The following is a 19,990-nucleotide window of genomic DNA, read 5'->3' as shown; positions in this document are numbered from 1 at the left end:
TCTTGCTTTAGAGGGTAGATTCCTGACCAAGTTTTCACCTCAAGTAGAAGAGGAGATAACCCCTACTAACACTGGGCCCCCTCTTGCCCTGTGCCCCATAGCAGTCGCCTGGTCTGCCGCTATGGTAGTTACAACCCTGAACCCTACCTGGTTTAATAGGGTTCATCATGCTGACAGATGCTCTTTAAGGAGCACCAAAAATCCCTTCTTCCTATGATGTACATGTGTCCTGACCATAAAGAGGGGGTATCCTTCTATCCTAGATATAAGGAGAACACTATTATAAATGAGCCGTGTGTTATCTGGAGCTCCTTATCAAAGCTTATGACTTTTACATGTCCAGTAGAGGAGGAGGGAAGGCTGGTCACAGTAATACCTTGTATTACAGAACAGCATCTGTAGGGCTCATTCATACTGGAGACGTTCACGTCCAGGTGCTGTCTGAGTGTAAAACGGACAGCACCCAGACTGGCACAATATTGTGAATAGGCAAATTCACATACCCGATCTTCTGCACGAACCATCGGCCCATGGAGTGAATATTGTACTATTTATGTCCAATTTTCCCTACAAGACTCGCCCAATCAAGTGAATAAGTGTGCAAAAACAACAGACCACGCAAGGACGCCGTCCAGCCCATTTAAAAACGTATTTGTGTGTACTGGTCACAACTTGTCGAAGAGCCCTAACACTTATACTTTCATTACAAATATTTGCAACCAGGAAAAACAGAACTGAATTTGTTATTTGGCGCAGTGCATGTCTTTTACAGTGGTTTAACTGTGGTGTGCATAGTATATAAATACAATTTCTGAAAGGTAATATCTTTGTGATGCCTTTTAGACTCAGAAGTCTGTGACTATGGCTGGCACAAATTCCAAGGCCATTGCTACAAGTACTTTGCTCACCGACGCACTTGGGATGCCGCTGAGAGAGAATGTCGTGTACAGGGAGGTCATCTAACCAGCATCCTATCACAGGACGAACAAAACTTTGTGAACCGTAAGTAACGGTGTACTAGTCACGGTGCTATTGGTTTCTGTCCTGTACCGTGTTTTATTTTTTAACAAGTATTTTCTCTTTTCTGATATCCTCTCACCAAGGCTTGGGCCATGACTACCAGTGGATTGGTCTGAATGATAAGATGTTTGAGCACGATTTCCGCTGGACTGATGGCAGCACACTGGTAAGTGACTGTATACACGTGGTGTTGTCTTTATGGTGCCACTGCAACTGCATTTTTCCAGTGATCTTTTTTAGAAAAAAAAGACAAGATATGGAAACATGTATATAAACACTTAAGAGCTATAAACAGCTTCTATATGAAAATGAATTAAATAAAAAATTCTATTGGCCTTTTAAGGCTACTTTCACACTTGCGTCGTTAATTCCGGTATTGAGATCATCTGCCGGATCTCATTACAGGAAAACAACAATGCAATTGTGAAAGTAGCCTAAGAAGGCATATGTAACTGCAAATTCTATCAGAATTCTATTACAATGTTTGCCACAATGTAATACATGAAAATTAAGTCATAGAACATTTGCCCTGATACATTGATCAGATCTGACCATTATGACTAAAGGCCCCCATACACATTAGTCTACTGCTGGCTTAACCTATCTTTTTCCAAGATAGCTAAGCTTCTTACCTAAGCTTCTGACCATCCCACGACTTAGGAGGATCTGGGACGTAAAATTTCAATTTTTCAAATAAATATAGTCCTTATCTTTAGCCTTCGATTTGTGAGCCCTGCTGGATCACTCTCCCAGAATCAAAAGTCCAATATTTCTGAGATTACACAAGGGATGAGAGTGTGCTCCAGAAATAGTGTTTTTCTCAGGATAGAGCAGTGCGGACACAGAAATATTGGACATTAAATTTCCGCACATGGTACACTTTCCGCATAGGTGTAAGTCCCAGAGATGGGACCAGCAAATATAGAGTTTGGGATCACTCTGCTGCTTCAGTGTTCAAGTGTTACTGGAGTTAGACCGTTTTCACATAGTCAGTGTTTGGTCAGTAATTTCCATCAGTGATTGTGAGCCAAATCCAGAAGTGAAGCCTCCGCAGAGATAAGGTATAATGGAAAGATCTGCACCTGTTTCTGTGTTTTGAGTGTAAACCTGGGCAATCTGAGACTTACTAGGAGTCACCAGCGTTTTACTCTGCTCTTTGATACCACCTGTGCTTCCGGAATTAGCACTTCATTTATGATATTTATGACGAGGCACTCGCTTGACACATGCTCCTGTATTTAGGGTTCTTGTGACTTTTTTATGCCAAAAACTGGTGTGGGGTCATGATAAATAAACCCAATGACTTTCTAAGTATGACTACACTACAAGCAAAGAAAATTAAGAAAGGAAGCAGAAATGTAGTTTTTTTTCCATGTCACACAGTGTATTTAAAAAACTCCATGTATTATACTCTCCATCTACATTTAAAGAAGACTCACGTATCAGGTGTCTCTGCCATTTACCATCTTGCCAGTAAATACTAGAGCAAGCCACAAAGCAGACAATGTCCCAGCTGTAAATCCTCCTAAGGCGTGCCATAAAACTGTGTTGTGAGCTCACATAATCTGCACCGAGGATAGGGCCGCTGTAGAGCCCAGCGCCACTTTTCCATAAACATCATATCTTGGTATTTAATGATTCTAGCATTCGACAGATCGGAGGGTATGTTGTGCCAGAGAACAGTACCTGGCAGAGGCCGCACATTGAATAATTGTAGCCGGTCTTCACAGCTCAGCATTTTGTCCACTCTCTACATATCAGGCATGTTGCCACTCTGTCAGACTCACTTAGAAACCAAACTCTAGATATTTGGAAATGACACAAACTTGAGGTTTGGAAATTATTCAGCTTCATTACTCGCCTAGCTACAGCAAATGTTACTCAACATCTCCACATAACAGAAGCTTGTGTCCAACAAGACAGATCGATACCTGAGAGGAAGACAATTATGGGATTACATAGAAAACATTTTTATGGAATTATTTAAGAAAATATTATTTGAAATGTTTTCATTATTTAAAGGCCCCTGTCAAGAGGAGAGGCTCCCCTTACATTAGCACAGCTGCTAATGCTTCTTCACAGCGGAACCAGCTGGCGTATTCTCATGCCCTTGAATGTCGTATTGTGGCAGTCAGTTGGTCAGAAGTAGTGAGCACCCACATCTATCTCTTGACTCCTCTTTCCTTTGATCGTGATCTCTAATATCCACTGAATGATCCAGAAGGCTCACAAAGGGGAGGGATATACATAGCAAAGTTTATTCTTTCCCCATAATTGGCAATGCTTGCCCTCTAGATCGCCAATATTAGGAATCCTAGTAGGCTTCAAGGTTCCCAAATGTATAAGTGTCTTTCCTGATAACATACCCTTTAAAATCAACATTATATAGAAAATACTAATTATTACTGATATATCTGAAGTATCCTTATGCATGGGACAGCAGTGCTTCCATAGCTCACTTCCTTGGCCCCCTACTAGCCTTTATACTTCTTTGTCCCTTTCGACATGGATATGTGACCAGTGATTGGCTGTAGTGTGTCATGTCAAAAGGGACCTAGAAGTAGAGGCCAGCAGAAGGCCCCGGAAGGAACGGAAGGGAGTAGCCGAGTTGGTTAGGTAAGTATTACTTTTAATATTTTACAGCATTTTGAGCAGTTATTTTTTACTAAATTGAATGTTACCCCATTATTCATGTAAAATGAAAATCAGACATCATATAGTAAAAGACAATCTATTTCTAATTAAGCTAGAGCCAGCCATGTACCTCATATGGATCCAAAGATCTCCCCATTCATGGCTTCAATTGCTGTGGTAGATTCTGGTCTTTTCTCAGGGGTTGTGTCCTTTCTCAGGAGGCATGTCCGTATCTGATGCAGCCCTGTCCTTGTAACTGCCACAGCTTCTAACTGCAGATGTGGCTGGTGGCAGCTGAAGGATGGAAATGAGCATGTACGACCACCTTAGTAGATGGACAAGCACATTACTATACCAATCAAACACCAGGGGGCACCATTATATTAAAATAAAGAGAATATCTCACAACTGGAAAAGATTTGTAACAGAAAGTAAATTAAACAAAATACTTCCTTTTTCATGTGGAATGAATTATAGTAAACTAACAAGTAATGTTGGGATAGCCCCTTAAAATGGCCAGACAATCCCTTTAACAGGGTTTCATATTTACAAATATTTTATTTCCCACACAATCTCATTGTCAAGAATAGACTAGAACAGGAATGCTCAACCTGCGGCCCTCCAAATGTTGCAAAACTACAACTCCCAGCATGCCTGGACAGCCTACAGCTATCAGTCTACAGCAGGGCATTGTGGGAGTTGTAGTTTTACAACAGCTGGAGGGCCACAGGGTGGGCACCCCTGGACTAGAATATTCCCAAAATTTGGTAGAACATATTTTTAAGGGTAATTGAAAAGTAAAATGTCTATAAGGCTACTTTCACACTAGCATTTTTTGCAGATCCGTCATGGATCTGCAAAAACGCTTCCGTTACAATAATACTACTGCATGCATCCGTCATGAAAGGATCCGGTTGTATTATGTCTTCTATAGCCATGACAGATCCGTCATGAACACCATTGAAAGTCATAGGGGGACAGATCCGTTTTCTGTTGTATCAGAGAAAACAGATCTGTCCACATTGACTTACATTGTGTGTCAGGAAGGAACCGTCTTGTTCCGCACCACATGGCGGACAGAAAAACACTGCAGGCAGCGTTTTGGTGTCCGCCTCTAGAGCGGAAAGGAGACTGAACGGAGGCAAACTGATACATTCTGAGCGGATACTTTTCCATTCAGAATGCATTAGGGTAAAACTGATCCGTTTTGGACCGCTTGTGAGAGCCCATGACGGATCTCACAAACGGAAAGCCAAAACGCCAGTGTGAAAGTAGCCTTATTTAGCCAGAAATCTGTTCGCAGCAGGTGCTTCTACCTTTTAGCGCTTTACCTAAAGTGCCGTACTCAGCAGGGGCGACAGTGAGCATGTCACAAAGCACAACCCTCTGTAGAAACATAGAAACATAGAATGTGTCGGCAGATAAGAACCATTTGGCCCATCTAGTCTGCCCAATATACTGAATACTATGACTAGCCCCTGGCCCTATCTTATATGAAGGATGGCCTTATGCCTATTCCATGCATGCTTAAACTCCTTCACTGTATTTGCAGCTGCCACTTCTGCAGGAAGGCTATTCCATGCATCCACTACTCTCTCTGTAAAGTAATACTTCCTGATATTACTTTTAAACCTTTGCCCCTCTAATTTAAAACTATGTCCTCTTGTAGCAGTTTTTCTTCTTTTAAATATTCTCTCCTTTTTCACCTTCTTGATTCCCTTTATGGATTTAAAAGTTTCTATCATATCCCCTCTGTCTCGTCTTTCTTCCAAGCTATACATGTTAGGCCTCTTTCAAACGGAAAAGGTGCGGGTGCGTTGCGGGAACATGCACGATTTTTCCGCGTGAGTGCAAAACATTGTAATGCGTTTTGCACGCGCGTGAGAAAATTTGCGCGTGTTTGGTACCCAAACCCGAACTTCTTCACAGAAGTTCGGGCTTGGGATCGGTGTTCTGTAGATTGTATTATTTTCCCTTATAACATGGTTAAAAGGGAAAATAATAGCATTCTGAATACAGAATGCATAGTACAATAGCGCTGGAGGGGTTAAAAAATAAAAATAAAAATTTAACTCACCGTAATCCACTTGCTCGCACAGCTGGCATCTCTTCTGTCTGTCTTCTGTGCTGTGTGCAGGAAAAGGACCTGTGGTGACGTCACTCCGGTAATCACATGGTCCATCACATGATCTTTTACCATGGTGATGGATCATGTGATGACCGGAGTGATGTCACCACAGGTCCTTTTCCTGCACACAGCACAGAAGACAGACAGAAGAGATGCCGGCTGCGCGAGCAAGTGGATTACGGTGAGTTAAATTATATATTTTTTTTTTTAACCCCTCCAGCGCTATTGTACTATGCATTCTGTATTCAGAATGCTATTATTTTCCCTTAAACCATGTTATAAGGGAAAATAATAATGATCGGGTCTCCATCCCGATCATCTCCTAGCAACCGTGCGTGAAAAAATTGCACCGCATCCGCACTTGCTTGCGGATGCTTGCGATTTTCACGCAGCCCCATTCACTTCTATGGGGCCTGCGTTGCATGGAAAACGCACAATATAGAGCATGCTGCGATTTTCATGCAACGCACAAGTGATGTGTTAAAATCACCGCTCATGTGCACAGCCCCATAGAAATGAATGGGTCCTGATTCAGTGCGGGTGCAATGCGTTCAACTCACGCATCGCATCCACGCGGAATACTCGCCCGTGTGAAAGGGGCCTTAAGGTCCTTTAATCTTTCCTGGTAAGCTTTATCCTGCAATCCATGTACCAGTTTAGTAGCTCTTCTCTGAACTCTCTCTAGAGTATCAATATCCTTCTGGAGATATGGTCTCCAGTACTGCGCACAATACTCCAAATGAGGTCTCACTAGTGCTCTGTAGAGCGGCATGAGCACCTCCCTCTTTCTACTGGTAATGCCTCTCCCTATACACCCAAGCATTCTGCTAGCATTTCCTGCTGCTCTATGACATTGTCTGCCTACCTTTAAGTCTTCTGAAATAATGACCCCTAAATCCCTTTCCTCAGATACTGAGGTTAGGACTGTATCACTGATTGTATATTCTGCTCTTGGGTTTTTACACCCCAGGTGCATTATCTTGCAGGATTTGAATTCTTGATTTCACCTTGAAGCATGTTGAATATTCTGTATAATAATTTAGTAATGAGACTGATCCATCTAGGGTGTAATTAGCCAGCATTATCCAGTTGTTCTACCAATTACTAGCGCAGCTTGATGGATCGTCCATCGTCCTCCATGTTCACCAGCAGAGGTCATACAAAGAGCTATTCATGAGATCTGGAAAATGCTGGTGATAAATGGCACTTTGTAGAGCGGTGAGGTCACTGCTATAATGTAAGATTAGCATCCTATCAGGAGGCTGTTTCATGTCCTACATCACTTAGCTTATAGGAAGGAAGTGTGCGGGCCGCAGATTAGCTGAGGATGGCAAATTCACCGGGAGCCGCACAAATATATCCAACAAGTTACAGCTAGAGATTCTTTCTTATTATTCCATTACACAGATCCAGCATTGAGGCTCCTCTCGTCTCTGATGTCTGTACTCCCAGATTTCCGGGCATTAAACCTCTTCTTGCTTTTAGAGAAGGTTAATTACAGAAAATAGATGCCATTTCATACAGGAATTAACATGTTATAATACAAAACTGATTCTACTTAATGCTAAGATCGTGCTTATTGCGGCTTACAAATAATACAGTTACTTCCCATGATGCAGCGATCTGTAATCCTGAGCGTTGCCAGTTCTGCTCTCCCGAGTTTCTTCTCACATGTGCCTCCTGTATTTTGCCATTGTGAGCCCCATTATCATGAGTTGCCTTAAAGGGGTAGTCCAGTTATATAAAGTTATCCCCTATCTTCAGAAAAGGAGATAACTATTAGATTGGTGAATGTCCTACTGCTGGGACCTCCAGTGGTCTCAAGAACAAGGGCCTCGTACCCTGTGGAGCCCCCTGAAATGGACGGAGCGGTCGTTCGGGCATGTGAGGGGCTATTCTATTAATTTCCGTGGAAGTTCTGGAGATATTGAAGCACTGTACTCTGGCGCTCCCATAAAAATGAATTCACCGGCCATGCATATGCCTGACCAGCTACTCTGTTAATTTGGTGGACTTCATGGAGTTCGGGGCCCCGTTATGGTAATTGGTGGGGGACTCTGTTGTAGGATTCTAGCAGTCTAATAATGATCCCCTATTCTGTGGATAGGGGATAACTTTATATAACTAGATTACCCCTTTAAAGAGGAATGCACACTCTGATCAATCCATTTCATGTACCCTAATAGGATAAGTAATGGTAATAATAGATGGTGGTCCCCTGCAAAGAGTAGCCCTCACTGGGAAGGACCCCTGATTTAATGGGTGCTGTGACATGTTAATTGACTTGCCTAGCCATTCCCTCTGGCCATAAGAATTGATCTTTGGGGGTCGCAGCTGTTTGACTCCCCATGACTAGTAAGTCCGTGGTAGACCATCCAACTGTGGACAGTACCGTTTATATTGTCCATATACATGAGTTTTGACCCTTATAACCAGGATGATCATATATGATTTGAAGGTGAACTTTATCACATAGGTGATGGCTTATGGCTGCCATATGTCATCAATGCCTGGTCACCAGAGGACTGACTGTGTTGATCCTTGCCAATCACTAGACAAAGTGGCAGCAGTAGTTAGGAAAGCGCTGTCCACCCCTGATTCCTGTGGGCTCTGCATGGCTTTTTCAGATGCCACATTGTTGCCCATTGGATTTTGACTTTCATTGGAAATTGTCTAATTATTCTAGCTCATTCTATAGTGTATTACAGTTGCTTATTGAAGACTATGCTATATATACTATACATACTGTATCATGTATTTGATGGGCAAGTCTGGGTTTGGAGAATGCAAGGAGAACATTAGCTGCCTGATGACACTGTGCCAGCTGTAAAGTTTGGCAGAAGAGTCATAATCCTATGGGGTTGATTTTCAGGGGTTTTTCTAGGCCCCTAACTTCCAGTGAAGGGAAATCTCAATGCCTCAGCATATCGAGACATTTTGGATAATTGTATGCTTCCAACTTAGTGGGAACAGTCGCAAATATAGTTTTATTTTAAGACATTTTATAACGCTGGACTGCACCAAAATAACAAATAGCTCATGCAGTAATATTTAATTTAGGTATTCTTAGCGCCTATATTCTCAAAAGTAAACATCATAAAAATAACCTACAATTCCTCAATACTGTACATGTCTAATAATAATTATTACGGTATATAATGGCTGCTGAGAATGAACTTCTGCACCTTCCAAACATCTCTTGTGAAATAGCACCACCTTGTGGTAGCTTCTGATATGGAGGTTCTCCCGTGTATATGTATCATTTCAGCTTAGATCAGACTATTACACTAATTACGGGACTATAACTGTCACATAACTGTCCACTTCAGTCCTTACATATTAAGATCCAGACAATAATTCTGATGTAATCTGAGGTCTATAACATGACTTAAATATTAAGAAATATTTATTTACTGTAGAGTCACAGATATCAGCAGCAGATATTAGACAACATTAAGGCTGATTTTCCAAAAACTGACAAATTATATAATTTTTTTTTCATTATGGTGTTTACCGCGTAGTAAAATATTTATATATTTATATTTTCATATTGTTTATTTTTATATGTAAAATTGGAAAAGGGGTTGATTAGAATTTTAAATTTTTTTATGTTTTTTTTTATTTCTCCACAGTAACTTTTAGTCCCCTTAAGGGACTGGAACCTGCGATCTTCTGATCGTTTATCCCATTACTTATAGAATACTGTTGCGGTCTATGGGATTCTGAGACACTGCCTGCTGAGCCGTGCCTCACACATGGCTTTATAGGCAATTAAAGTGGTTTTATGAGACTTTTATACTTATGGCCTATCCTCTGGGTAGGTCATCAGTATCTGATCAGTGGAGGTCCGACACACGGTGGAGGTCCAACTCAGCTGTTTGAGAAGGCATCGGCGCTCGCAGCAGCTTTGTCTAGACCAACCTGCGGCCCTCCAGCTGTTGCAAAGCTACAACTCCCAGCATGCCCGAACAGCCTACAGCTATCAGCCTACAGAAGGGCATTGTGGGAGTTGTAGTTTTACAACAGCTGGAGGGCCGCAGGTTGAGCATGCCTGGTCTAGACCAATGATGTCACATTTATCAGTCACATGGAGTAGGAGCAGCTTAGCCCCATTGAAGTGATTGTGGCTGAGCTATGATACACAGCATAGCTGCTATATAATGTAAGGCGCTGTGCTTGGTGAGCTTAGAGAAGACCGTGGCACTACTGCGAGCGCCGGTGCCTTCTCAAACAGCTGATTGGCGAGGGCCCCAGATGTTGGAACTCCACCGATCGGATACTGATGACCTATTCAGAGGATAGGTCATCAGTATAAAGATCTTGGAAAACCCTTTTAACCATGACAGACTTGGGAGCCTTTAGAAGAAGAATGACAGCCCCAGGCTGTCATGGTAACTGATTAGAGCCCCCAGATTTTACTGCGGGGCTCTGATCGGAAGGCAGAGGGTGCCCTCTATTTCTCCCTAACCACACAGATGCCACAGTCACTATTGACTGCAGTATCTCAGGGGTTAAATGGCAATATAACACAGCAGGCATCTGGCTTCTATGACTGGGATCGGCGATGATGCCAAACCCGGTCATTTAAGTTGGGCATATGGACCAAGCTCAGCATGGCAGCTGCGTCATACAACCCTCTAAGCATAATGATATACATGTACGTGATTATGGGTTAAGGGTTTTCTATGGGGAAATAATATTATTCAAATGGATGAACATGGTGGAAATAAATAAGAAAGGCATACTTACCTTACTGATCCATTTCTTGCTGCAGTGATGATGTCCCGGGACAGGGACATGTGACTGCTGCAGCCGATCTCTGTAACTGTCGTATTAAAACCTTGCGACTAGGGATGAGCGAACCCGAACTGTATAGTTCGGGTTCGTACCGAATTTTGGGGTGTCCGTGACACGGACCCGAACCCGGACATTTTCGTAAAAGTCCGGGTTCGGGTTCGGTGTTCGTCGCTTTCTTCGCGCTTTTGTGACGCTTTCTTGGCGCTTTTTGAAAGGCTGCAAAGCAGCCAATCAACAAGCGTCATACTACTTGCCCCAAGAGGCCATCACAGCCATGCCTACTATTGGCATGGCTGTGATTGGCCAGAGCACCATGTGACCCAGCCTCTATTTAAGCTGGAGTCACATAGCGCCGCCCGTCACTCTGCTCTGATTAGCGTAGGGAGAGGTTGCGGCTGCGACAGTAGGGCGAGATTAGGCAGATTAACTCCTCCAAAGGACTTGATTAACTGATCGATCTGCAGCTGTGGATCATTGAGCTGCTGATCCTCAATTGCTCACTGTTTTTAGGCTGCACAGACCGTTTGTCAGTCTCATTTTTCTGGGGTGATCGGCGGCCATTTTGTGTCTTGTGGTGCGCCAGCACAAGCTGCGACCAAGTGCATTTAACCCTCAATGGTGTGGTTGTTTTTTGGCTAAAGCCTACATCAGGGTGAAGCTGTGACACCAAGTGCATTTAACCAGCAATAGTCTGTTCATTTTTTGGCCATATACAAAATCAGGGGCAAGCTGCGCCTGTCACCAAGTGCATTTAACCCTCAATGGTGTGGTTGTTTTTTGGCTAAAGCCTACATCAGGGTGAAGCTGTCACACCAAGTGCATTTAACCAGCAATAGTCTGTTCATTTTTTGGCCATATACAAAATCAGGGGCAAGCTGCGCCTGTCACCAAGTGCATTTAACCCTCAATGGTGTGGTTGTTTTTTGGCTAAAGCCTACATCAGGGTGAAGCTGTCACACCAAGTGCATTTAACCAGCAATAGTCTGTTCATTTTTTGGCCATATACAAAATCAGGGGCAAGCTGCGCCTGTCACCAAGTGCATTTAACCCTCAATGGTGTGGTTGTTTTTTGGCTAAAGCCTACATCAGGGTGAAGCTGTCACACCAAGTGCATTTAACCAGCAATAGTCTGTTCATTTTTTGGCCATATCCCAGTCTAATTCTGTCACTAAATCCATACCGGTCACCCAGCGCCTAAATACTAGGCCTCAAATTTATATCCAGCTAAATCTGTCCCTAGTGCTGTAGCTGGGCGAGTTATTTAGTGTCCGTTCAAGCACATTTCTTGTTCTGGGTTGAAATACAATTCCCAATTTAGCAATTTCATAATTTAGTGGTTCCTGCTATATCAGAGCTCTTTGAAATCTATCCCAAAAAGGGTATATAATATTGAAGGTGCACATAGGGTCATTCAGAGTAACTTCACACACACCCGCTACTGTGTATTTCCAAGTCTAATTCTGTCACTAAATCCATACCGGTGACCCAGCGCCTAAATACTAGGCCTCAAATTTAATTCCCTCTAAATCTCTCGTTACCCACCGCTGTACTGTTGTTGCTGGGCAAGATATTTAGTGTCCGTCAAAGCACATTTTTTGTTCTGGGTTGAAGTACAATTCCCAATTTAGCAATTTCATAATTTAGTGGTTTCTGCTATATCAGAGCTATTTGAAATCTATCCCAAAAAGGGTATATAATATTGAAGGTGCACATAGGGTCATTCAGAATAACTTCACACACACCCGCTACTGTGTATTTCCAAGTCTAATTCTGTCACTAAACCCATACCTGTCACCCAGCGCCTAAATACTAGGCCTCAAATTTAAATCCCTCTAAATCTCTCGTTACCGTTGTCCTGTTGTAGCTGGGAAAGTTATTTAGTGCCCGTCAAAGCACATTTTTTGTTCTGGGTTGAAGTACAATTCCCAATTTAGCAATTTCATAATTTAGTGGTTCCTGCTATATCAGAGCTATTTGAAATCTATCCCAAAAAGGGTATATAATATTGAAGGTGCACATAGGGTCATTCAGAATAACTTCACACACACCCGCTACTGTGTATTTCCAAGTCTAATTCTGTCACTAAATCCATACCGGTGACCCAGCGCCTAAATACTAGGCCTCAAATTTAATTCCCTCTAAATCTCTCGTTACCCACCGCTGTACTGTTGTTGCCGGGCAAGATATTTAGTGTCCGTCAAAGCACATTTTTTGTTCTGGGTTGAAGTACAATTCCCAATTTAGCAATTTCATAATTTAGTGGTTTCTGCTATATCAGAGCTATTTGAAATCTATCCCTAAAAGGGTATATAATATTGAAGGTGCACATAGGGTCATTCAGAATAACTTCACACACACCCGCTACTGTGTATTTCCAAGTCTAATTCTGTCACTAAACCCATACCTGTCACCCAGCGCCTAAATACTAGGCCTCAAATTTATATCCAGCTAAATCTGTCCCTAGTGCTGTAGCTGGGCGAGTTATTTAGTGTCCGTTCAAGCACATTTCTTGTTCTGGGTTGAAATACAATTCCCAATTTAGCAATTTCATAATTTAGTGGTTCCTGCTATATCAGAGCTCTTTGAAATCTATCCCAAAAAGGGTATATAATATTGAAGGTGCACATAGGGTCATTCAGAGTAACTTCACACACACCCGCTACTGTGTATTTCCAAGTCTAATTCTGTCACTAAATCCATACCGGTGACCCAGCGCCTAAATACTAGGCCTCAAATTTAATTCCCTCTAAATCTCTCGTTACCCACCGCTGTACTGTTGTTGCTGGGCAAGATATTTAGTGTCCGTCAAAGCACATTTTTTGTTCTGGGTTGAAGTACAATTCCCAATTTAGCAATTTCATAATTTAGTGGTTTCTGCTATATCAGAGCTATTTGAAATCTATCCCAAAAAGGGTATATAATATTGAAGGTGCACATAGGGTCATTCAGAATAACTTCACACACACCCGCTACTGTGTATTTCCAAGTCTAATTCTGTCACTAAACCCATACCTGTCACCCAGCGCCTAAATACTAGGCCTCAAATTTAAATCCCTCTAAATCTCTCGTTACCGTTGTCCTGTTGTAGCTGGGAAAGTTATTTAGTGCCCGTCAAAGCACATTTTTTGTTCTGGGTTGAAGTACAATTCCCAATTTAGCAATTTCATAATTTAGTGGTTCCTGCTATATCAGAGCTATTTGAAATCTATCCCAAAAAGGGTATATAATATTGAAGGTGCACATAGGGTCATTCAGAATAACTTCACACACACCCGCTACTGTGTATTTCCAAGTCTAATTCTGTCACTAAATCCATACCGGTGACCCAGCGCCTAAATACTAGGCCTCAAATTTAATTCCCTCTAAATCTCTCGTTACCCACCGCTGTACTGTTGTTGCTGGGCAAGATATTTAGTGTCCGTCAAAGCACATTTTTTGTTCTGGGTTGAAGTACAATTCCCAATTTAGCAATTTCATAATTTAGTGGTTTCTGCTATATCAGAGCTATTTGAAATCTATCCCTAAAAGGGTATATAATATTGAAGGTGCACATAGGGTCATTCAGAATAACTTCACACACACCCGCTACTGTGTATTTCCAAGTCTAATTCTGTCACTAAATCCATACCGGTGACCCAGCGCCTAAATACTAGGCCTCAAATTTAATTCCCTCTAAATCTCTCGTTACCCACCGCTGTACTGTTGTTGCTGGGCAAGATATTTAGTGTCCGTCAAAGCACATTTTTTGTTCTGGGTTGAAGTACAATTCCCAATTTAGCAATTTCATAATTTAGTGGTTTCTGCTATATCAGAGCTATTTGAAATCTATCCCTAAAAGGGTATATAATATTGAAGGTGCACATAGGGTCATTCAGAATAACTTCACACACACCCGCTACTGTGTATTTCCAAGTCTAATTCTGTCACTAAACCCATACCTGTCACCCAGCGCCTAAATACTAGGCCTCAAATTTAAATCCCTCTAAATCTCTCGTTACCGTTGTCCTGTTGTAGCTGGGAAAGTTATTTAGTGCCCGTCAAAGCACATTTTTTGTTCTGGGTTGAAGTACAATTCCCAATTTAGCAATTTCATAATTTAGTGGTTCCTGCTATATCAGAGCTATTTGAAATCTATCCCAAAAAGGGTATATAATATTGAAGGTGCACATAGGGTCATTCAGAGTAACTTCACACACACCCGCTACTGTGTATTTCCAAGTCTAATTCTGTCACTAAATCCATACCGGTGACCCAGCGCCTAAATACTAGGCCTCAAATTTAATTCCCTCTAAATCTCTCGTTACCCACCGCTGTACTGTTGTTGCTGGGCAAGATATTTAGTGTCCGTCAAAGCACATTTTTTGTTCTGGGTTGAAGTACAATTCCCAATTTAGCAATTTCATAATTTAGTGGTTTCTGCTATATCAGAGCTATTTGAAATCTATCCCTAAAAGGGTATATAATATTCAAGGTGCACATTGGGTCATTCAGAATAACTTCACACACACACGCTTCTGTGCATTTCCAAGTCTAATTCTGTCACTAAATCCATACCGGTCACCCAGCGCCTAAATACTAGGCCTCAAATTTATATCCCGCTGAATTTGAATACAATACATTGGGCCAAATAATATATTTGTTGTTGTGGTGAACCATAACAATGAGAAAAACATCTAGTAAGGGACGCGGACGTGGACATGGTCGTGGTGGTGTTAGTGGACCCTCTGGTGCTGGGAGAGGACGTGGCCGTTCTGCCACATCCACACGTCCTAGTGTACCAACTACCTCAGGTCCCAGTAGCCGCCAGAATTTACAGCGATATATGGTGGGGCCCAATGCCGTTCTAAGGATGGTAAGGCCTGAGCAGGTACAGGCATTAGTCAATTGGGTGGCCGACAGTGGATCCAGCACGTTCACATTATCTCCCACCCAGTCTTCTGCAGAAAGCGCACAGATGGCGCCTGAAAACCAACCCCATCAGTCTGTCACATCACCCCCATGCATACCAGGGAAACTGTCTCAGCCTCAAGTTATGCAGCAGTCTCTTATGCTGTTTGAAGACTCCGCTGGCAGGGTTTCCCAAGGGCATCCACCTAGCCCTTCCCCAGCGGTGAAAGACATAGAATGCACTGACGCACAACCACTTATGTTTCCTGATGATGAGGACATGGGAATACCACCTCAGCATGTCTCTGATGATGACGAAACACAGGTGCCAACTGCTGCGTCTTTCTGCAGTGTGCAGACTGAACAGGAGGTCAGGGATCAAGACTGGGTGGAAGACGATGCAGGGGACGATGAGGTCCTAGACCCCACATGGAATGAAGGTCGTGCCACTGACTTTCACAGTTCGGAGGAAGAGGCAGTGGTGAGACCGAGCCAACAGCGTAGCAAAAGAGGGAGCAGTGGGCAAAAGCAGAACACCCGCCGCCAAGAGACTCCGCCTGCTACTGACCGCCGCCATCTGGGACCGAGCACCCCAAAGGCAGCTTCAAGGAGTTCCCTGGCATGGCACTTCTTCAAACAATGTGCTGACGACAAGACCCGAGTGGTTTGCACGCTGTGCCATCAGAGCCTGAAGCGAGGCATTAACGTTCTGAACCTGAGCACAACCTGCATGACCAGGCACCTGCATGCAAAGCATGAACTGCAGTGGAGTAAACACCTTAAAACCAAGGAAGTCACTCAGGCTCCCCCTGCTACCTCTTCTGCTGCTGCCGCCTCGGCCTATTCTGCTGCTGCCGCCTCGGCCTCTTCCTCCGCCTCTGGAGGAACGTTGGCACCTGCCGCCCAGCAAACAGGGGATGTACCACCAACACCACCACCACCACCACCTCCGTCACCAAGCGTCTCAACCATGTCACACGCCAGCGTTCAGCTCTCCATCTCACAAACATTTGATAGAAAGCGTAAATTCCCACCTAGCCACCCTCGATCCCTGGCCCTGAATGCCAGCATTTCTAAACTACTGGCCTATGAAATGCTGTCATTTAGGCTGGTGGACACAGACAGCTTCAAACAGCTCATGTCGCTTGCTGTCCCACAGTATGTTGTTCCCAGCCGGCACTACTTCTCCAAGAGAGCCGTGCCTTCCCTGCACAACCAAGTATCCCATAAAATCAAGTGTGCACTGCGCAACGCCATCTGTAGCAAGGTCCACCTAACCACAGATACGTGGACCAGTAAGCACGGCCAGGGACGCTATATCTCCCTAACTGCACACTGGGTAAATGTAGTGGCAGCTGGGCCCCAGGCGGAGAGCTGTTTGGCGCACGTCCTTCCGCCGCCAAGGATCGCAGGGCAACATTCTTTGCCTCCTGTTGCCACCTCCTCCTTCTCGGCTTCCTCCTCCTCTTCTTCCACCTGCTCATCCAGTCAGCCACACACCTTCACCACCAACTTCAGCACAGCCCGGGGTAAACGTCAGCAGGCCATTCTGAAACTCATATGTTTGGGGGACAGGCCCCACACCGCACAGGAGTTGTGGCGGGGTATAGAACAACAGACCGACGAGTGGTTGCTGCCGGTGAGCCTCAAGCCCGGCCTGGTGGTGTGTGATAATGGGCGAAATCTCGTTGCAGCTCTGGGACTAGCCAATTTGACGCACATCCCTTGCTTGGCGCATGTGCTGAATTTGGTGGTGCAGAAGTTCATTCACAACTACCCCGACATGTCAGAGCTGCTGCATAAAGTGCGGGCCGTCTGTTCGCGCTTCCGGCGTTCACATCCTGCTGCTGCTCGCCTGTCTGCGCTACAGCGTAACTTCGGCCTTCCCGCTCACCGCCTCATATGCGACGTGCCCACCAGGTGGAACTCCACCTTGCACATGCTGGACAGACTGTGCGAGCAGCAGCAGGCCATAGTGGAGTTTCAGCTGCAGCACGCACGGGTCAGTCGCACTACAGAACAGCACCACTTCACCACCAATGACTGGGCCTCCATGCGAGACCTGTGTGCCCTGTTGCGCTGTTTCGAGTACTCCACCAACATGGCCAGTGGCGATGACACCGTTATCAGCGTTACAATACCACTTCTATGTCTCCTTGAGAAAACACTTAGGGCGATGATGGAAGAGGAGGTGGCCCAGGAGGAGGAGGAGGAGGAGGAGGAAGAGGGGTCATTTTTAGCACTTTCAGGCCAGTCTCTTCGAAGTGACTCAGAGGGAGGTTTTTGGCAACAGCAGAGGCCAGGTACAAATGTGGCCAGCCAGGGCCCACTACTGGAGGACGAGGAGGACGAGGATGAGGAGGAGGTGGAGGAGGATGAGGATGAAGCATGGTCACAGCGGGGTGGCACCCAACGCAGCTCGGGTCCATCACTGGTGCGTGGCTGGGGGGAAAGGCAGGACGATGACGATACGCCTCCCACAGAGGACAGCTTGTCCTTATCCCTGGGCAGCCTGGCACACATGAGCGACTACATGCTGCAGTGCCTGCGCAACGACAGCAGAGTTGCCCACATTTTAACCTGTGCGGACTACTGGGTTGCCACCCTGCTGGATCCACGCTACAAAGACAATGTGCCCACCTTACTTCCTGCACTGGAGCGTGATAGGAAGATGCGCGAGTACAAGCGCACGTTGGTAGACACGCTACTGAGAGCATTCCCAAATGTCACAGGGGAACAAGTGGAAGCCCAAGGCCAAGGCAGAGGAGGAGCAAGAGGTCGCCAAGGCAGCTGTGTCACGGCCAGCTCCTCTGAGGGCAGGGTTAGCATGGCAGAGATGTGGAAAACTTTTGTCAACACGCCACAGCTAACTGCACCACCACCTGATACGCAACGTGTTAGCAGGAGGCAACATTTCACTAACATGGTGGAACAGTACGTGTGCACACCCCTCCACGTACTGACTGATGGTTCGGCCCCATTCAACTTCTGGGTCTCTAAATTGTCCACGTGGCCAGAGCTAGCCTTTTATGCCTTGGAGGTGCTGGCCTGCCCGGCAGCCAGCGTTTTGTCTGAACGTGTATTCAGCACGGCAGGGGGCGTCATTACAGACAAACGCAGCCGCCTGTCTACAGCCAATGTGGACAAGCTGACGTTCATAAAAATGAACCAGGCATGGATCCCACAGGACCTGTCCGTCCCTTGTCCAGATTAGACATTAACTACCTCCCCATAACCATATATTATTGGACTCCAGGGCACTTCCTCATTCAATCCTATTTTTATTTTCATTTTACCATTATATTGCGAGGCTACCCAAAGTTGAATGAACCTCTCCTCTGCCTGTGTGCTAGGCCTAAATATATGCCAATGGACTGTTGCAGTGGTGGGTGACGTGAAGCCTCATTCTCTGCTATGACATGCAGACTGATTCTCTGCTGACATGAAGCCAGATCCTCTGTTACGGGAGCTCTCTCCTCTGCCTGGGTGCTGGGCCTAAATTTATGACAATTGACTGTTGCAGTGGTGGGTGACGTGAAGCCTGATTCTCTGCTATGATATGAAGACTGATTCTCTACTGACATGAAGCCAGATTGTCTGTTACGGGACCTTTCTCCTCTGCCTGGGTTCTGGGCCTAAATTTATGAAAATTGACTGTTGCAGTGGTGGGTGACGTGAAGCCTGATTCTCTGCTATGATATGAAGACTGATTCTCTGCTGACATGAAGCCAGATTGTCTGTTACGGGACCTTTCTCCTCTGCCTGGGTTCTGGGCCTAAATTTATGACAATGGACTGTTGCAGTGGTGGCTGACGTGAAGCCTGATTCTCTGCTATGACATGCAGACTGATTCTCTGCTGTCATGAAGCCAGATTGTCTGTTACGGGACCTCTCTGCTCTGCCTGTGTGCTAGGCCTAAATATATGCCAATGGACTGTTGCAGTGGTGGCTGACGTGAAGCCTCATTCTCTGCTATGACATGCAGACTAATTCTCTGCTGACATGAAGCCAGATTGTCTGTTACGGGACCTCTCTCCTCTGCCTGGGTGCTGGGCCTAAATTTATGACAATGGACTGTTGCAGTGGTGGCTGACGTGAAGCCTGATTCTCTGCTATGACATGCAGACTAATTCTCTGCTGACATGAAGCCAGATTGTCTGTTACGGGACCTCTCTCCTCTGCCTGGGTGCTGGGCCTAAATATATGCCAATGGACTGTTGCAGTGGTGGCTGACGTGAAGCCTCATTCTCTGCTATGACATGCAGACTAATTCTCTGCTGTCATGAAGCCAGATTGTCTGTTACGGGACCTCTCTGCTCTGCCTGTGTGCTAGGCCTAAATATATGCCAATGGACTGTTGCAGTGGTGGGTGACGTGAAGCCTCATTCTCTGCTATGACATGCAGACTGATTCTCTGCTGACATGAAGCCAGATTGTCTGTTACGGGACCTCTCTCCTCTGCCTGTGTGTGTGCTGGGCCTAAATATATGCCAATGGACTGTTGCAGTGGTGGCTGACGTGAAG

At 44.8% G+C, this 19,990-nt stretch overlaps 1 protein-coding gene across 1 annotated transcript in view; it reads left to right on the top strand.

Annotated features, from left to right (window-relative positions):
• VCAN (versican) overlaps positions 1–19,990 on the top strand; it is a 97,417-nt gene that overhangs the window by 67,267 nt on the left and 10,160 nt on the right. Inside the window, exons 11-12 of the mRNA XM_044276014.1 lie at positions 844–1,002; positions 1,104–1,186. Coding sequence (XP_044131949.1) covers positions 844–1,002; positions 1,104–1,186 — 242 coding nt within the window. The remainder of the gene's footprint in view (positions 1–843; positions 1,003–1,103; positions 1,187–19,990) is intronic.

The sequence above is a fragment of the Bufo gargarizans genome, chromosome 1 (assembly GCF_014858855.1).
Source record: "Bufo gargarizans isolate SCDJY-AF-19 chromosome 1, ASM1485885v1, whole genome shotgun sequence".
Lineage (NCBI taxonomy): Eukaryota > Metazoa > Chordata > Amphibia > Anura > Bufonidae > Bufo > Bufo gargarizans.
Note: the sequence above shows the minus strand (reverse complement) of the source record. Positions and strands in the feature narration are given on the sequence as shown.